The sequence below is a fragment of the Notamacropus eugenii genome, chromosome 6 (genome assembly GCF_028372415.1).
Source record: "Notamacropus eugenii isolate mMacEug1 chromosome 6, mMacEug1.pri_v2, whole genome shotgun sequence".
In the NCBI taxonomy this organism is placed as follows: domain Eukaryota; kingdom Metazoa; phylum Chordata; class Mammalia; order Diprotodontia; family Macropodidae; genus Notamacropus; species Notamacropus eugenii.
In genome coordinates, this window is record NC_092877.1 from 77,606,540 (window position 1) to 77,624,622 (window position 18,083).

General features: G+C 39.1%; 1 protein-coding gene across 4 annotated transcripts in view; it reads right to left on the minus strand.

The window, feature by feature from the left end:
* The window catches only part of CCDC149 (coiled-coil domain containing 149), a 145,827-nt gene that overhangs the window by 55,510 nt on the left and 72,234 nt on the right, over positions 1-18,083 (minus strand). For 3 of the 4 annotated variants that reach the window (XM_072620383.1, XM_072620382.1, XM_072620380.1), the window contains exon 4: positions 8,946-9,053. The exons of the other annotated variant lie outside the window; for it this stretch is intronic. In XM_072620383.1, the coding sequence (XP_072476484.1) occupies positions 8,946-9,053 (108 nt within the window). The remainder of the gene's footprint in view (positions 1-8,945; positions 9,054-18,083) is intronic. 4 annotated transcript variants of the gene reach the window in all.

An 18,083-nucleotide genomic window follows, 5' to 3' on the forward strand; every position in this document is an offset into this window, starting at 1 on the left:
GTCCTCCATTGACATTAATCTTCAAAAACCTCGAGTCTCCTTGATCTCAAAATGAAGATTAGAGTAAGACTTTAGTGAAAGAGAATGGACCATCTGGGACAAGGGTGGGGAACTTGTAGCCTTGAGGCCATGTGTGGCCCTCTAGGTCCTCAAGAGCAGCCTTTTGACTGAATCCAAACTTCACAGAACAAGTCCCCTTAATAAAAAGATTTGTTCTGTAAAACTTGACTCAGTCAAAAGGTCATGCCCAAGGACCTAGAAGGCCTCAAGGTCATGGATTTCCCCACTCATGATCTAGGACAGCCCATATTTGACTAAGGATCCCCTCAACGGCATTCATGACAAGTAAGCAGCTGATATTTGCTTAATGGCCACAAGTGATAGGAAACCCATTGCCTACTGATGTGATCCTTCTGGCTTTTGGAAAACCTTAATTGTTGGGGAGTTTATCCTTATAGTAAGCCTCTCTTTTTATCTTTTGCAGATTTCAGCCCTAGTTCTATCCTCTCGGTCCAAACAGAAGAAATCTAACCCCTCTGACAAAGAAGCCCTTCAAATACCTGAAGACAGCTGTTATGTCTCCTGTGAGTCTCTTCTACTCCACGATTAAACACCACAGCTCCTTCCAACAAACCTCACAGAGGCAGCTTGGTGAAGGAGAAAGAATGCTGGGCTTCAGTCAGAAAAATCTGCATTCAAATCCCAGCTCTGTTACTTGCTGCCTGATGACCTTGGACAGTGCTCTGCGCCACAGTTTCCTTACTTATAAAAGAAAGGGTTGGAAGAGATATCCTCTAAAGAGATGCTCCTATTCATCTGTGACCTTGACATCCTCCTTTGAATGTTCTCCAACTTATACCAAGAACTGAACAGAGCACCCTAGACAACATCTAACCAGTGCAGAATATAGCAGAACCCTCCCAAGTGCTGGACACTCAGATTCATTTAATTTAGCCTAAGACTACTTCAGCTGCTTTTGGTTTTCAGATAACATGGTTTACTCATAGTGAACTTACAACCCATTAAAAAACAAAAGATAAAATTTTGGTGAGTGAACTAATATCCAGTCATGTTCCTTTACTGCATATTTGAGAAGTTTCTTTACATTTCCCCTTAGATTTGGCCCAATGTTCTAGTTATTGCAGTCTTGTGGAATCGTAACTCTGTCATCCAAGACATTAGCTCTCTCTTCTAGTTTCATATCATTGGCAAAGCCGTCTCTACCTTTATCCAAGTCATTGATAAAAATATTGAACAGCCTAGAGCCAAGGACAGAGCGCTTGGCAGTCCACTAAAGACCTTCTTCCAAGCTGACTTTTCTTTGGGTCTGATCATTGAACCAGTCTCAAACATGAGTGTAATTGCATACAATATGGAGATATACATATATATGTTACTAAACGCACACACAGAGATATACATACATACTCTAAGTCTCTCTGATAGCCTTGTTCATTGTACAATGAAGTATGCTCTAGTCACACAAGAGTACAATTGAACCAGTAATACCTTTAGAAAAACACAGTACTTCTTATTATGTGAAAAGTTAAACCGACAGCCTGGACTTTAAATAATATGTTACTATAGTTTCAGCTGAGTGAAATATGCTTCATTGAACACTCAATTTAGATTCAGATGCTTATGTTTGCTTAATGCCAATTAATTATTAAACATGTTCATTGAAGCCTGACAGCCAGGTAAGGGAACCATCTTTCATAAACTTGCATGGCTATTAGGGCTCAATCAATATGTCAACAATCATTTGATGTTTAATGTGCACTCAATATTGGCTATTAAAACTCAAGTACTGACTACTTAAAATGGTTATTTTAAAAGAGAAGGTCAAGTTAGTCACAGCCACATTATTAGTTGGGTCTGAAACGTGACTGATGTGGTTGTTGGGGACTAGTCAGCCTCTACGAAACAGGTGAGACCAAAATCCCAGACTGGCAAGGCAGGGGTACTTTCCAGGGGATGGTGCGATCTCATTCATATACTTGGCAGCCCACAACTCAATTTTTCTTGGAGAACAAGTGAAAAAAGTGCTTGTTGCATCTATAGTTAACTTGAACAAATGGCCAGCTTCCCTGGTGTGTGTGTGTGTGTGTGTGTGTGTGTGTGTGTCTTTGTTTTTGTGAGTTCCAACCCTTCCTTTAGCAACTCAAGATAGAGAAAGTAGCAGCCAAATGCCAATCTTTCTCATTATGTCAACCCTACTGGTATAGTGTAAGCAATAATGCCCACTTAAAAATGCCTACCAAAAAAACCACTTTCTAACCTAGAATCTAAAATTCAATTCAACAAACTTTTAATAAGTGTCTCCTACAGGTAAGCCACTTTTAATAAGTATCTCCTATATGTAAGCCACTGTGTTACATGGTGGGAAAACAAAGATTAGGTAACACAGTGCTTTTAAGTAGTTTATAATCTAGTAGCAGCCAGGCAGCTCATGACATACATACACAGCCCAAAGATTCCCCCTTATTCTAAGACTCCTGGTTAGCTAAAATGAAGTATGCTGTATTCACACAAGAGTACAGCAATATCTTTGGGAAAAAAAGTACTTCCTCCGATTATGTGAACTTGATTTCTAGTGCTACTCTGTCAGTGACATAATGGGTAAGACATTTGACTTCTTTGGGGCCTCAGTTTCCACATCTGTCAATTGGCCTGGCTCCATAGAGCTGTTGTGATGACTGAATTAAATAAAAGATTGGAAAGTACTTCATATAAAGTTGAAAGTGCTACACCAATCACTTTTATTGAGGTCTTATTACTATTAACATAACTATTATTAGAGCTACCCTACCTATTTCCCAGGGTAGCTGTGAGGATTTAATGAGATAATGTGTGTGAAAGTGCTTGGAGAAAGAGAAAGCATCATACAAATGTGAAGAATTATCCTTAGCAACCAGAACGCAGGTATCTATCCCCTCCTCATGCTCCAGCTCCCACTCCCTGCAGCACCTGTCTAGGGCTGTTACAGCAGCACACCTGAAGTGTGCCCAGCCTTGGAAAGCATTTATAACATGTTCATCTCTGTCAGATGCTGCACTAGGCAAGTTTCACACTGCTCTATTGGCCACTCCTCTACGTTCCTTTGTTCCTTTCCTCTGGATTCTTGTCAGTTTGCTTTGAAAAATCTGGATACGGACACCACTAATTTAAAGAAGATCGCCAATAGCCAATGCCCCTGGGTAAAAAAATCTAAATTCCTAGACTCTCATGATATTCCAGATGGAATTTTAAACAGAAGAATTGTCCACTTAAAATAAAATCAATACCATTTTAACTTATGTCAATGCTACTCTCACTCTGTCTGCCTTAACTTCTCCCCCATGACCCCTCTTTTCCTCTCTCCCCCAGCCCATACTCCCACCAAATGTACTATTTTGTTTTACTGAATCACATTCAAACAGCAAATGTGATCCCATAGGAGCTCATGTTACTCTCATAACTGTAATTTCTCTATTTCCATACGTTTTAAGTGGGCAATCTGAAGGTTGCTTTATTTTCATAGTCTACGTTTTCATTTTTTTAACTGAAAAGTCTGAACAACTTTGTTCAGGGAAAAAAAACCATCCGTCTATTTGAGTCAACCCTCCATCAGAAAACAGGATTTTTAAAGAGGATCACAAAGGATTACAGAAAGAAGGATAAGGCTGGTACCACAATGCTAGAGTCAATATTCACATCTTTTAGGGTGAGGTTAACAAACTTGTACAATCATTTATAATCTCTTCTTTTTTTAAAAAAAATTCATCTTGCTTACTCATTTTTTCCTTTATTCTGCTCTTGTCCATGTATTTGAATGGCTGTACTTGACAATGGAAGATGAAACAAAGTTCACATGAAAAATGTAATTTTGTCACTAGGTGATATTGGAAAGAATATTGACAATGGAGTAAAGAGACCTGGGAATCCCAAATGCATAGTCTACTATCAAAACAACCCTAGACAAGTCATTCATCCTCCTTGGGCCTAATTTTCCTGAACAGTAAATGAGAAAATTGGGTTAAGAGGCTTCTGAGGTTCTTTCCAGCTTTAGATCTATTGTCCTATAATAAAATATTCAAGAACTGCAATATGCTGTAAGTGATGTTGGAACTGAGGGGACATTTTCTACCTTAAGCACATCTACTAAGACTGAATTCAAGTTAGGCATGGTATTATAGAACACTTAAAGATATTTAACCAGTCAGGGCAAAATATTTCTCAACTAATTCTGCATTGCCTGTGGCTCATAATCACATGTCCCTAGAGGAAAACAAGTTAGATAATGTAAGATGGGAAGGAGAAGGTGGTCTTTTCATTGTCTATTTCAGCATTTTGTAATTAATTTATATGGTACCGTAAAGTGACCTCTATTTTCATCAAAGTGTGTCTTTCAGGCTTCATGCAGGCTAGAAAACCTTAATATCTTTTACAACTAATAGTGAAACTACTTACAAGGTACTCTCTGAATATAACCCCAGGGCCATTGCAAACATCTACAGCTGAGTACTATTTTAACAAACTATATTTTAATTAGTCATTTGTACTCCCATTGGACCCCCGTTATTGGCTCCTGGTTTTTAGTTAATTGGTTTACTTTCTAAGCCAATCAGAGAGCCCCACGTCAATAAAGTACCACTCTACTATCACTTTACTGCGCCAATATCCAATAAAATCATGGACATTTAAAGACTGTCAGCTGGTGCAATATAAAGCTCATTATTAAATGCAAAACACTATGTTTATGCATTATCACAACAGCTAAATTTAAATTCACAAAAGCTGGCAAAGAAAATCTTGTATGACATTGTCAGAGGCTTAATGCTTACATCTTCTGGCTTTTGCAAACTCAATATTGGATTATTGGAATTCTGCACCAAAATGCCACAATCTTTAAACTAAAGGGAAAAAAAAAACTAAAAAGAAAAGACACAGGATAGACAACTTTGAGTTGTCTCTATCAGCACATTACTTGCCTCTCCTGGTATAGCTTATTAAGTGCATATTCTGTAAGAGGGGCATTAAATGCATACACAGTTTCAGGGGCCCAAACTCAAAAGCAGCCAGGCAGAGGAAAAACCATAGAGAAGACAACAGCGTTAAGGGTGATGAAGAAGTTGGTCTATACCTGCTAGTGCCTGGTTAGTTCCCAATTTCACTGCTTCCTTTATGCTGCTAACTAAAGAGAACAACACTGTGCCTTCCAATTTCACTTATATTTGGGTCAACAAATTGAAATCAATAAAGAAAAATGAAACCTTCCAAACCTTTGGTGGACAACTTGCATAGGTTCACTCCTATTCCAAGATGGATGTCTATATTTCAGTGTTCTACTACAGGGCAAAAAGAATGCAAAGACTCATTCATCAGAAAAACCCAGAGATGTAGCGTTCCTGCCTAGTGGTTCTCAAATGAATGCCTGTGACCCTCTGGACCTATATTACCCCTTGTGTTTCCATTCTCTCAAGTCTTGCTTCTTTTTTTTTTGCCATCCCACATTTCACTCTAGTAACGAGGAGATTAGGAAGTACCAAACTAGCTCTTCTCAGCATATGGGCATTCTCCCAAATCATGTCTCGCTCTATATTCCATACTTTTATTCACAATGCAACCTGGTAGATTAGAAAGTACGAGGCAAGTAACTAGATAGGGTGGCCACCGTATACAGTACCATAATATACCTATTCTGTATCTACAGACTCCTCTTAGGTTTCTTCTGGAAGTTGGGGCTTTTGGCCTTTCCCATAATAGCTCTTTCTTTCTGAACAATGCCCTTGGCAATTCACAGAAAGGTTTCCCTGTTGTGATTTGTGGAGGTTACAATCCACGTTTAGCTGAGGAGTCAGCCTCGTGTTTCCTCATTAACCTTTGAAGAGGAAGAGCTTTCAAGGAAGGAGGTGGTGCCTAACTAGATTTCTGTTTACCTCATGGCATGCAATAGGGATGAGGAAGGGCCCCCGCACTAGTGCTGCACCCCAAATCCTTCTTGGAAGTCTGAGTTGATGGTAAATGGTGTTCAGTCATGGGTAACTCCCTAAGTTCCAGACCCCTATTCTCATGAGAACTGCTTGTAAGTAAGCAAAGGGGACAACAAATCTTTCAAGAGGCTGTTTGGAGATGTTTTATGGCTTGTAGGGTTACAAGGCTCTAGCTGAACAAATGGAAAAATTAGTCTACCCTAAAATATCCAAGGCAAGTAATTTTCCATCACCTTATTTTTTAAATGTACTTAACATCGAGAATCTGTGCTTCCCAAAATATAGATAAGGGTCATCAGTTAAAATGGCAAAGCTGAGATAAAAATCTGCTGTTTTAACAACCACCCATAAAATAATGCATGAAGTCTTTTGGGTTCCAATTGGAGGGGAGAACTATTTCCAACAACACTTTACTTTAGTATCTTTGAGTTTAACTAGCTCGAACCATTCCATGAGTGGGCTCTTTGACCCCTTGATCTCTCTGGTTCATCCAAAGAAGTTCCTTCAGTCCTAAGAAACTTCTCAAGGTCCCCAGACTAGCTTCAACTAGTTGGGCTGGCCAAACCTTTGGAATTATATATCTCCACACTGTAATGGACTGACCAATTCCATCATTCCCCCACAAAAGACTTTTCTACTGCTATCCACCTTAAGGGAGAATAAGCAAGTTAAGTGAAGCCAGCAAGTACTGTTTAAACACCCAGTAGTGGCTGATAGGCTGGTTTGTAACCTCAAGATTTATTCAGCCCTTTACTGCTGCTCTAACTGGACCACCTTTCAATTCTGGACTTCTAAATTCTGAGTCAATGCTGCTGTCCATTACCAAATGACTAATTTGGCCTTATGTGTGGTTTAAAACTGAGGACTCAAGGGGAGTCTGTGACTCTCACATCACATGGAACTTAAAATAAAAACCAGACCTATCATTTTAGATGCAAATAAGAATCAAAAAAATTCTGAGGTCTAATTGTGTTCAGTTTGGGGGAAAAGGAGGCAGGAGTGGTACATGGGGTCTGCTAAAGATTATAACATTCTCACTGTATCTTTGGCAGGTTAATTGCTTCTCAACCCATGAATATGAGTCATGAAATTCCTACCCTGAGGTAAAAAATTTGATAAATGTAGCCAGCAAGTGAAAGGAGGATCCGAAGGGCAAACAATGTGAAAGAAGGTCTTACCTTTTATTATATACCCTTCCTCGTACCTCCCGAAACAAATCCAACATCACCCCCAAATTCTTTAAATATGCCCATATATGTAAGCTCCAACCCACACAGACCAGGAGGAAGGAATAATAAAAGGAGGAGGGGCAGAAAGAGGAAAAGTGAGGCAGAAAATAATAAACATAAATAATTGATTGAGAAAACTAAAAAAAAAAAAAAGGAAATAAAATATAAAAGAAATACTGGCAAATGATGGTAAAGGAGAAGCAGCATGACAAAATATATTCAGTTATATTCTGTCCAGGAACTGTTTTTGTGTTTTGTCCTTTATACATTTTTCAAATCTCTGGAAAGCTTTGCTCTGTTATTAAGGATACCTTGCTCTTACTATCAAGCAAATCCCTATATTATCACAGAAATAAATGATTTTTTAAAATGCATTTATCTAACATTCCAGGACCAGTATGTCCAGCTTTTTATCTTAACCAGATTTTTTTTATAGTTATACATATGTGTATGCATTTTAATTACAAAGGAGGTTTGTTTTTGGTTTTGTTTTGTTTAAATATGAGTGCCGATATTTCTCTCTCTCCCCCCTCTCTTTCTCTCTCTCTTTCCTTCTCTCTCTCTCTCTCTCTCTCTCTCTCTCTCTCTTTCTGGGGGCTGTGATTTGTTTTTGTCTTCTCTCTCTTTCCTGAGTTACAACATAATCTTGGATTCTCACTTTATAGCTAAGCCACAAAGTCATGTTTGACAATGGGACTGGGGCACAGACATGGTAAGAGATAACTGAAAGGGTTAATATGAAAAAAATTGCCCCACAGAATGTCCTTTCCCAGATCTAGCCTCTTACACTCGGAATCCTGACCATTTAAAGAATGCTGGTCTATAACCTGGGCCACATTCTCCTCAGGTTATATATGCATACAACTTCCCCCAAATTAGGCCTCTAAGCATTATCTGTTCAGGAATTTGATGTTATAGGTGAGATCTCACCAAAAACCTATCTGAAGATAATTTTATGAAAACAAACACCAAGATTTTCACCTGATGAAAAGGTTGCCTTTGGCATGGGCTAGAAATCGAAGCTATCCCAGCAAAGAGGGCTATTATTTGGGGGGTCAGTTAGACTTCAATAGCTTACACACACACACACACACACACACACACACACACACACACACACACACACACACACAAACACACCCTTTTTCAATTGTACTTTTGTGCACAGCTTTAGCTAGGACTGTGAGCGCACAATTTAGTTTGGAGTTTATGAGTTCATATTTTATAATTAACGTTGCCAACAGGGGAGTTTGATTAATGCCGAGCAGTGGATTTTGAGCAACGCTCCATACAAATTGCCAAATTTAGCAATAAAATAAATTGGTTATGTGAACATAATTAGTAGGATGACTGCTTAAAATTCTAAGCTGAATGTGAATAATTCCGAATCATCTGAGCCACAAATCCATTATTTGTAAAGGGGGGAGGGAGACAGAGAGGGAGAGACCAAGTACCCAAGTATGGCATTTGTATTTTATTTTGCCCTCGCTAGCTGTTCTTTCACCACCAAGTTGAACATAATGAAACTTTTGAACTGGGCTATGACAATATTTTCAAGTAACACAGAAGGCACACAGGAAAAAAAAAAAAGGAATGTAATAAAGATAAGAAATGCTAAATGGTGAATTTTCATTGCAAATGTAAAATCTATAAACAAATTCCCAACAAACACAGGGTTACATTTTTCAGATGTGCTGAACATAAAACTCCAGCCTGCAATCACATGGGAATGCTCTTACAGTACCTTATTGTCCCCCTGTATTTCTCCAAGTCTCTGCTGAAGTTCTTTAATTTCTTCTCCCAGATGTTTATTTCGGTCCCGAGAATCACTCAATAGTTGGGCAAGATTAGCCTGGAAATATCAGCGCATTATGAAACACAATTGGAAATAAAGGAGTGAATAAGCTCAAGGATTTATTATTCTTATGGACGTGGCATCAAAATACAGCAGAGCCACACAAACACCATTAAAATAAATGCATATACGAGGACCCTGAGGTACAGCAGTGGAGCAAAAAAGAAGTGCCACTAATGCTGCAGACAGAAAAACAACATGGAGTTGTACAGCTTTTTTTTTTTTATAACCAAAGAATAATATCAAATAAATAGGAAATTATATTCATTTAATAAAAGGATTCAACATTATAGGATATTAGAACTTGAGAGGGAGTAAAGATTTGGGCCACGGTACTTGGAAGTCCCCCTCCCCAATTTAATATTATTTTAGATATTATTGATTATTATTGAAAATAATAGGTAGTCCTAGTATTATCTCAACATGCATCTTGACATAAGTCTATTTTTTTTTTAGTACTGTAGCTCCTGAAATTTTCAGCACAATTCTAGTGGCGAGTGTTGGAATTACAAGCATGGTAGGATGAAGGGTCCTTCCAGAAGCTGATGCATATGGCAGGGCTCATATCAGCTCATTCTGTGGTTGGTCTCCTTGCCCCCTGTTTTCCTTATTCTCACTCCCTCTTTGCCCTGTTGCTAGAATAATCTTTCTCAAACACTGGCTTCATTATACCACTCCTGCCTCAAGATCCTACAATGGCTCCCTATTGTTAGCAGATCAAATCTAAATGGTTCAGGCTAGCATTCAAGGCCCCAGGAATCTGTACTTGTCACTGTGTTGCTGAATGCTTTTAGCAATGATTTGGATAATGGCTATTTTTACCAATATAACTGGATCATTACTCCTACTCTTTCTCAAGGCTAGATGCTTTTTTCATAATACTGCCACATACTTATAGCTTGATAGTTCCCCTAGGATTACAAGATAATAGATTGAGAGCTAGCAGGGACTTTATACATCCAGGAGTTCTTCACTTAGGGGTCCACAGACCCAGGAGATCTGTGAATAGATATCAGGGGGTCCATGAGCATGGGTGGGAAATAAATACATTTTTATCTTCACTAATCTCTAACTGAAATTTAGCATTTCCTTCAATTATTTAAATGTATTACTCAGAAAAGGGTGCCATTACACATGCACATGCACATCCATGTTAGTGAGAGGCTGAGCCCGAATGTAAACCCAGATTTTCCCATCTCAATCCAGTGCCTCTTTCCATTATGTCCTCTATATTGAGTTTGCTCATTCTGCCAGCCCTGATTAGAACTTCCACCTCCTTTCCACCAAGCAATCCTCAGTACTCCCTTTAAGCCCCAACAAAAGGTTCTTCTTTTTTAAGAAATCTTCAATTTTGCATTTTAGTAATTGTCTGTATTCTTAAATCATTTCTTGTGTCTGTCTGGTCTCCCTAAGAACACTATCCGTTCCTTGAAAATAGAAGCTATAACATCCTTCATCAGCACCCTTTCACAATGTCTGATCCTGTGCTGTGTATACAGTGAGCACATAAGAAGGTGAGTAAATGGATGGATGATTGGGTAGGCCAGAATACCTAAAATGGAACCAGTCGGCCTGGGTTCCACTCTTAAGAAGCTCCATTTCAAAAGCTTTCCCCTGACAAATACTCATGCCAGACACTAAGAATACCACCCTTCTGAGGAGAGAACAAAGACAAGAGGCTAAGATTGAAACTAATGGTCACAGGTCTCAGGAGGGACCTGGAATAGTAAGTGCCGACATTTAAAGCCTGAATACAGAGGGATAATAATGCCTGTGTCCTACCTATTTGTGAAGATTACTTGCTCAATGAAGAGAGCACTATTGAGTTCTTTGGAATACAAAGTATTTTTAAAGGGCAGACAGAAATTGCCATCCACTTTTTATGTATAATATTTTCAATTAACTATTATTAAATAGGATCTCCTTTCTCAGTCTCATTTTAGCAGAGGGTTATGATACTAATAACTAGGCTCAAATTATTCTGGTGAGTCTCATGAGGTAAAGAAAAAAAAATGGTGGGGGCATGAGGAGGATTAACCCTCATTTTACAGGTGGAAACATAAGGAACAGAAGAGACCAGGCAACTAATTGACTACTTCAAAAGTTGCTTCAAAAGGTGCTGCGCACTTGGCCTGAAAGACAATTGAACTAATTATTTTGAACACAAAGTTGACAGTGACTCTTAAATCTGGTGCTCTGAAGACTCCTACAGTCCCTTTAGAATAAGACTGAATGCCTTCGAGGCCTGGCCATCTTCTCTTTCCATGCTTTCTTCTCTTTTCTTTTGATCAAACTTTAAAGGAGAAAAAAACAAAGTGACAATAACAGTCTCCAATCCTCTATGTTACCTCTTCCTCCAAGGCCTACCTGGACTCCCAATGACCCTGACTCAGCATTCAGTGGTGCTCATTACCTCTCTCCTAGACTATTATAATAGGTTCCTGTTGTGTTGCTCCTGTGATGTTCCTATCTCTAATTTCTCCTTACTCCAATCCATATTTTATATAGCTGCCAAAATCATCTTTCTAAAGCAATTTTGAACATATCGCTCCTCTACTCAAAAATCTCCAGGGGCTGGCCATTGTTCATAGGATAAAATAGAAACTGTTCAACCTTGAGCTTAGGGTCTTCCACAACCAGGTTTCCAAATTCCCTTTCCAGTCTTATATAATATTATTCCCACTTATGGACTTTATGTTCTGGCTAATATGGTCTACACACTGTCCTTGCTTATTTGCATATGCCTGGTATGCCTTTTCTCCTCATCTGCACCTGTTGCCACGCTTCTCTTCCACTAAGGCCCAGCTTATGTACCACGTCCTCCATGAAGCTTCTTTCTACCCCTCCTTTCTAGAGTACTTTGTCTGAGCCCTCTTTTATGACTGACCCATTCTCAATCTTGCATTATATTGATTTACTTACAGGTCAAAATTCTCTCCCTCTCCCCATTAGAGGGCAAGCTCCCTGAGGTCTTAGTTATGTAATATGTTAATAATCTCTAGCACTAACTATGCTTCCCATACAGAAATTCTGTTTTAGTGACGTCTGTTGAAGAATCAATAGTGGATGGCCATGCGTTGATAGGACATTTGTGTGACTACTTAGGAAAATAAACATTGAATACTGTAACAAACCATTCATTACAAAGGTTCGGATCATCCCCCTTCCTTCACTTTGAACTACTCCACTACTCATTAGCAGTGTCTTGTCACACCCTTGCCTCTGCCCACCCGATACTCCATGGAAGTAGTCTTAAAAGAGTCAGAAAATCGAGGAGGTGACTGAAATGAGGTTAGGAGATGACTTGTCTAGGGTTTTACTTTAGCCTCATTCCTCCTCTCCCTCCCATCCCTTGGCCCCCATGGACACAATTATCAAGAGTCCACTGTATAGGTCTTTCCCCTCAAAGAACTCCCAAGCATTTTCTCACTGATCTTCATACTATTCCTGTGTGGCAAAGAAATAGGAAGCATAATCCCTCCTTTACAGATGGAGAAACAGGCAAAGAGATGAAGTGATTTACCCAGAGGTGAGACTAGGAACAGAGGCCCAATCTGTCATGGCTAGGCTCATGCCTAGGCTAGGAACATGCTGCGGCAGCCCCTCAACAAAAGGGATTTGCCACCTGCAACAAAGCCTAGAGAATCTCATCATCACCATCTTGAGGAGATGCTGCAAAATTCACCTTCTTTGCCAGAGCCTTCCCCTAAATCCTAGAAGGCAAGGCATAGAAAACTGCTTTCATGTTAGACCTTCCTAGCCTTTTTTACCTTCTGCACAGGGATGGCAAAAGCATTGAGGAGACAGAGTAGAATCTCTCATTTTCCTTTACTAAGGTAATTGGAAATAACTTAATCAGACTGTCTGGGTATTTAGATACAACAGTGATAAAGGTACCATGTAAATGCATCAAGAGATGACTCTGGTGATATAGGAAACACAAGTCAAAGTTGGTAGAGAGGTGGATGTAGAGAGGTAACGTAATTGTTGACTATTATCTGCTCTGCGTGCTTCATGAAAACGAATCCATTAAAATAGTCTGATGACTTCACATCAATTGCAAAAACAATGTCCAATTAAAATCCCATGGCACTGTTCAAGAAGTTCATGAATAAGCCTATCTCAGATCTAAAACTATCCCATGAAGGGGGTGGGGGTCAGAGGGAGAACTTTCGCGCAGATAAATTTACGGTTTTCTAGCAATGTGAAGCAGTGAGTGGAAAGAGCACAGGATTTGGAGTTAGGGAATGTGGATTTAAATTGCCACTCTGCCATTTCTTTCTTCTTTATTGGGAAAGTCTCTCTCTGAGTCTCAGTCTTTTCATCCATAAAATGAGGTGATTGTCTTAGATGACCTTTAAGGTCCCTTTCAGATCTAAGTACAATGCTGCGAGCCTATTAACAATCGACAAGGCCAGTTGTTTGTCAGAATAAAGTCTCTTCATTTCCACTCCTTCCACCTTCTTGACTCTAAAGCAACAACTGGAAACTGGAAAATAAGTATTCTGATGTGGTCTTAATTCCTTGACATACACCTCAGGGGGAAAAAAAGTAACACATTTCAAAGTGCTCAAAATAGAGGAGAAAAGTTCACACAATTCTTTTGACCAAAAATAACAGCCATGACTCACACACATCCACTATAATAATCTATCACGCTCACACGCAGTGCCTGCTTATAATTTATCAGCTACGCAGAGCACTTTGTCTCCGTGTTATTGAGAAGGTCTCTGTGACCATCAGTCCAAAATAGCAGCGTTCTGTAAAGGAAATGTCAGGAAATAACGGGCAGACTGGCTACCGCTGGGAAGGATTTCATGGGGAAAGGAGACAAAACCAAGAGATTAATTCCTCTAAATCTCTGGGGGAGTGGGTAGCACAAACATCATATCAGGAAAAGGTGGGGGGTTTTTAAAGCCTATTTAAAATATTCAGATCCAGGATCGACATTAAGATTTGACATTTTAGCCCTAATAGTAGTAGAATATTGACAGACAAAAAGAAAAAAAGAAAACTCTCATAATAAGTTTTCTTTTCCTTTTATAACTAGAGTCAGATAGGAGATGGGGAAATGAATAATAACAGTTAACATTTAAATAATGCTTACTATGTGCTAAATGCTTTACAATTATTATTTTGTCTGATCATACAAATGACCAGGGGAGGTAGGTGCTGTTACTAGCTGAATTTTATAGATGAGCAAATTGAGACAAACAGGATTAAGTGACTTGCCCAGGGTCACAAAGTTAATATGTGTCTGTGGTCAAATTTGAACTTAGGTCTTCCTGACTCCAGGACTATGGCTATGCCAGGAAGAAAGCCTTGACCTGGGGTTCCTCACAGCAGAGGGGAAAAAAATCTTATGATATAGAAGAAAGAACCCTGGAACTGCAGCCAGACAAAGCACTTAGGTTCTGACACTCCTAGCTCTGTGCTCACAAATAAATCACACAGCCTCTCAATCTCAATTACCTTATCAATAAAATGGGCAAAATAATCTTGTAGTCCTTGCTTCTTAGGGTTGTTGGAGAAGATCAAATGAGATTGTATCTATATTTATATACATATAAATATATATCTGTAGAAATCTTAAATCTATATGTAACATATACACATACATTTGTAAAAATCTTAAAATCTGTATACCATATATCTATAAAAATCTTAAAATCCATAATAAATGTATCATAAAATCTTAAAATACTACCTAAATACCATCCATTATTCTCATTTTCCCCCACATGGAGGGGACTCATCAGACACCTGCCACTTTTTGTCACTCAGCTGTAGTTACAAGACCTCCCTCTCCCAAACCCATCCACAGAGTGGATAATATTTTGCTCATGGGAATTTTCTCCAAGGACTGGGTCTGGGAGTTCTGGCAATGGTTGTAAAGGTATCACCATGGCACGGCATGGAAAGAACAGTTCAGATCCCTCCACCAAGTTGTCTCAGAAGCTGTCAATAAGGAGGCTAATGAATGTCAGTCACAGCGAGCAGCAGGTGTCCTCCTACCTTAACGTTAACACCTTTCAAAATTCCACTGAATCTATCTCCAGAATTGTTTCCTAATATCCTGTTACAGATGCTGTGAAATTAATTTAAAAACAATTTTCATGAAAGGTACCATCAAAGAAACAAACAAGTGAACCCTCAAACAAATGAAACTTGCCCATTGAACATTTTCTAAACGCTACAGGAGTTTACAATGATACGTTACGGAGGATGATAACAATCATCATTCTGTGTTACTGCTTTAAGTTATCCAGATATCAGCATCACTTCATTATAGATTTCTGGGACATCTGTCTATCATGAGAACCAGTCATTCCCCCGTCCCAATTTCAAGTTGGAAAAATACACTACAAAATAACACTTCTCTCCCTGACATAAAAATAAAAAAAGTATTGTGTGTATGTTTATAGTGGGGAAAGGGAGGGGAGATTGGTGAGAAGAGGTATGAAAAGAACCAAAGAGCCAGAGTTCTGTCCCAGGTACTGAAATTTAGAGGGGGCCAGCAACACTCACATTGCAGGTATAAATAACAGATCTTAGCAGCTAGTTAGCATGCATAATAAACTAAAATAACAAGCATTCCTCCTCTATGCTTCCCAACCTGTGCTGCTCTGGAAGTAAGAATGATAAAAGGAAATTTCACAATAATTTAGTAAAACTCAAGTACACAATTCAGATTACGAATAAAAAGACTAACTGTTCTCATCTCAGTCATTAAACAACTGTCAGTTGATAATGATTTCCAGTCTCCACTGACCTAAGCAGAATTCAACCAAAGACTAAGAGGTGAAAGGCTCATCATTTCAGGAACATTCCCTCAAATCTTCCAGAATTCTTATGCTGTATTATTCTTTACATTATTTCAGAAAGCTAGCCATGGAAAAAAAAAGTAATTCTGCTTCTCACGGCTGTTAAAAAAAATATGGCTACTAACATAGTCTGTGTAGCCAACCCCTCAATGTGAGTGCAGGTAAATCAGGATAGGACTCACAGGGAAAAAAGACAATCTCTCAAGCAAGCTAGATCATTCCTGAAGAAGAGGTAATCAAGGAGAAAGCCTATTAACAATTATAAAATCCAAATGCGGAAAATAGTGCTGAACTGCATGTATATTTAAAAAAAAAGTTGTTCTGAGCTCTTTAAATCCATACTTTCAATCAAGAAAAGAGCTAGATTAAGCTAGAATGGGGGGGGGGGGAGGGAATGTTTGATGAAACATCAAGTACACTTGATGGAGAGGTTTGATTGATAGCAAATTTAATTGCAATTTCTCCTCCACTGCTTTTTTGTATGGAAGTGGCAGTGCCTGTGTTAATAGTAATATAGAAAAACTTGCTTTGCTTAGCAAAGACCCCCTATTCCCAGGAACTGCTGACAGATGACCTTTGCTACTTACTAGGGCAGGCTCATTTCTTTATTTTTAACACTGAAGCTTTTGTATTTATTGTTGCATGTGCAACAGAAGCTTACCCTACCATGCTCATAGAGACAGGTGTGCAAATTAATGGGTGGGCTGTTTGCTTTATTTAAATAGTGTCTTAATAAGATGCTAATGGAAGAACAATTTCTTCAGAGGTAACAGTGTTACACCATGTAGTGACTTTGTTGTCACATGTCTTTCCTTCTCAAAGAGGACCATGACACCAGAAAGGTGAGGCCATCACTTATAGGTGAACTGGATTGAAGTGAGGGAGGACTGTGCAAAGTCACCAGTCTCACTTTCTCCTCTGGAGCCATCTGGACTCAGTGACAAGATACAGATTAGGATGACTGGAGGAAAAGAAGGGAAGGAAAGAAAAAAAGGAAAGGAAAGAAAAGGAATAGTCTAGGGCCTGACCAAATAATTTATAAATGTTCCAACTGGCAGGACTCTGGGATTCCCTGCCCTTGCCATTTCCCTGAGGTTAAGTTCAACTCTGGTATGATTCTAATTATTTACTTTTTTATATGCTCCTATTCCTGTGGCCTCACCAGGACAAAATGCTCCCATGTAATCTTGGTTCAAAGTTCAAGGAAAAGGAACATCTCAAAGCAATGAGTTGCTGGGAATGTGTTTTGGGGCTGGAGCATCAAATTAGCACTCATAAACAAAGACGCTATTATTCTGAACTTGACACAGCAGTGAAATCATAAATGAATTCTTTTCATGGTGTAAGGGAAAAATCATCAGATTTGGAATCAAGTCCTAGTTTTGGTGCTTGCTAACTGTGTGATCATGGACAAGTCCTCCCCACCCCCAACTTCCCTAAAAATGAGTTTCCACATATGTAAAGCAGAAATAAAGTTATTATGCTATTTGCCTCACAGGGTTGTTTTGAGGAAAACTGTAAATGTCAAAGACCTACTGAAATGTGAGTTAGCATTATTCCTGAAGGAAAAGGTCTTCCTCCCCCCACAAAATGCACACGCCCCCAATCAAAATGGATTTAATCAGTTTTTTTATTTCTCTGTAGTTATTCTGATAGAACTTCTCTGCTGGGCATTCAAGGACCTCCACAAATTGGTATCTTACCTTTCCCTCTTGTATTCTTTTAAACTCTAACTTAAAGTTACATGGGAACATATTATGGAATTGGAAACAAGTCCCATATTTCCCTCCCTCTGACCCTTTTTCAGGTTGTTTCCTATTCCTAGAATGCCCTCCCTTCTTACCTTTGCCTGTTAAACTCCTACTGTAAGAGAAACAAAATCCTCAGGTCCTGACTTTCCAAAGCTAAGCTAGTTTTTCCTTAAAAGGTATCGAAACTATCCTTGAGACTTAACTGGCTCAGGATCCAAAGGCTTGAAATGTTACTACAGTTTCCTGTTGTGCTAGGTACAAAAAACCCCCCACAAAAGCCCAGAGTACGAGGTGCCATCCGGTTCTTTCTTCAGGTCTCTGGCCCACCGAATATCACGGGCAACAGTCAGGAGAGCTGCACCCAGATGAATCAATGCTATATCCTTGCTGAATGTCCTTTTCTTTTTTCTAAATATCTTTTCCCTGCTATGGCTAAGTAAGTCTCCTTTTGT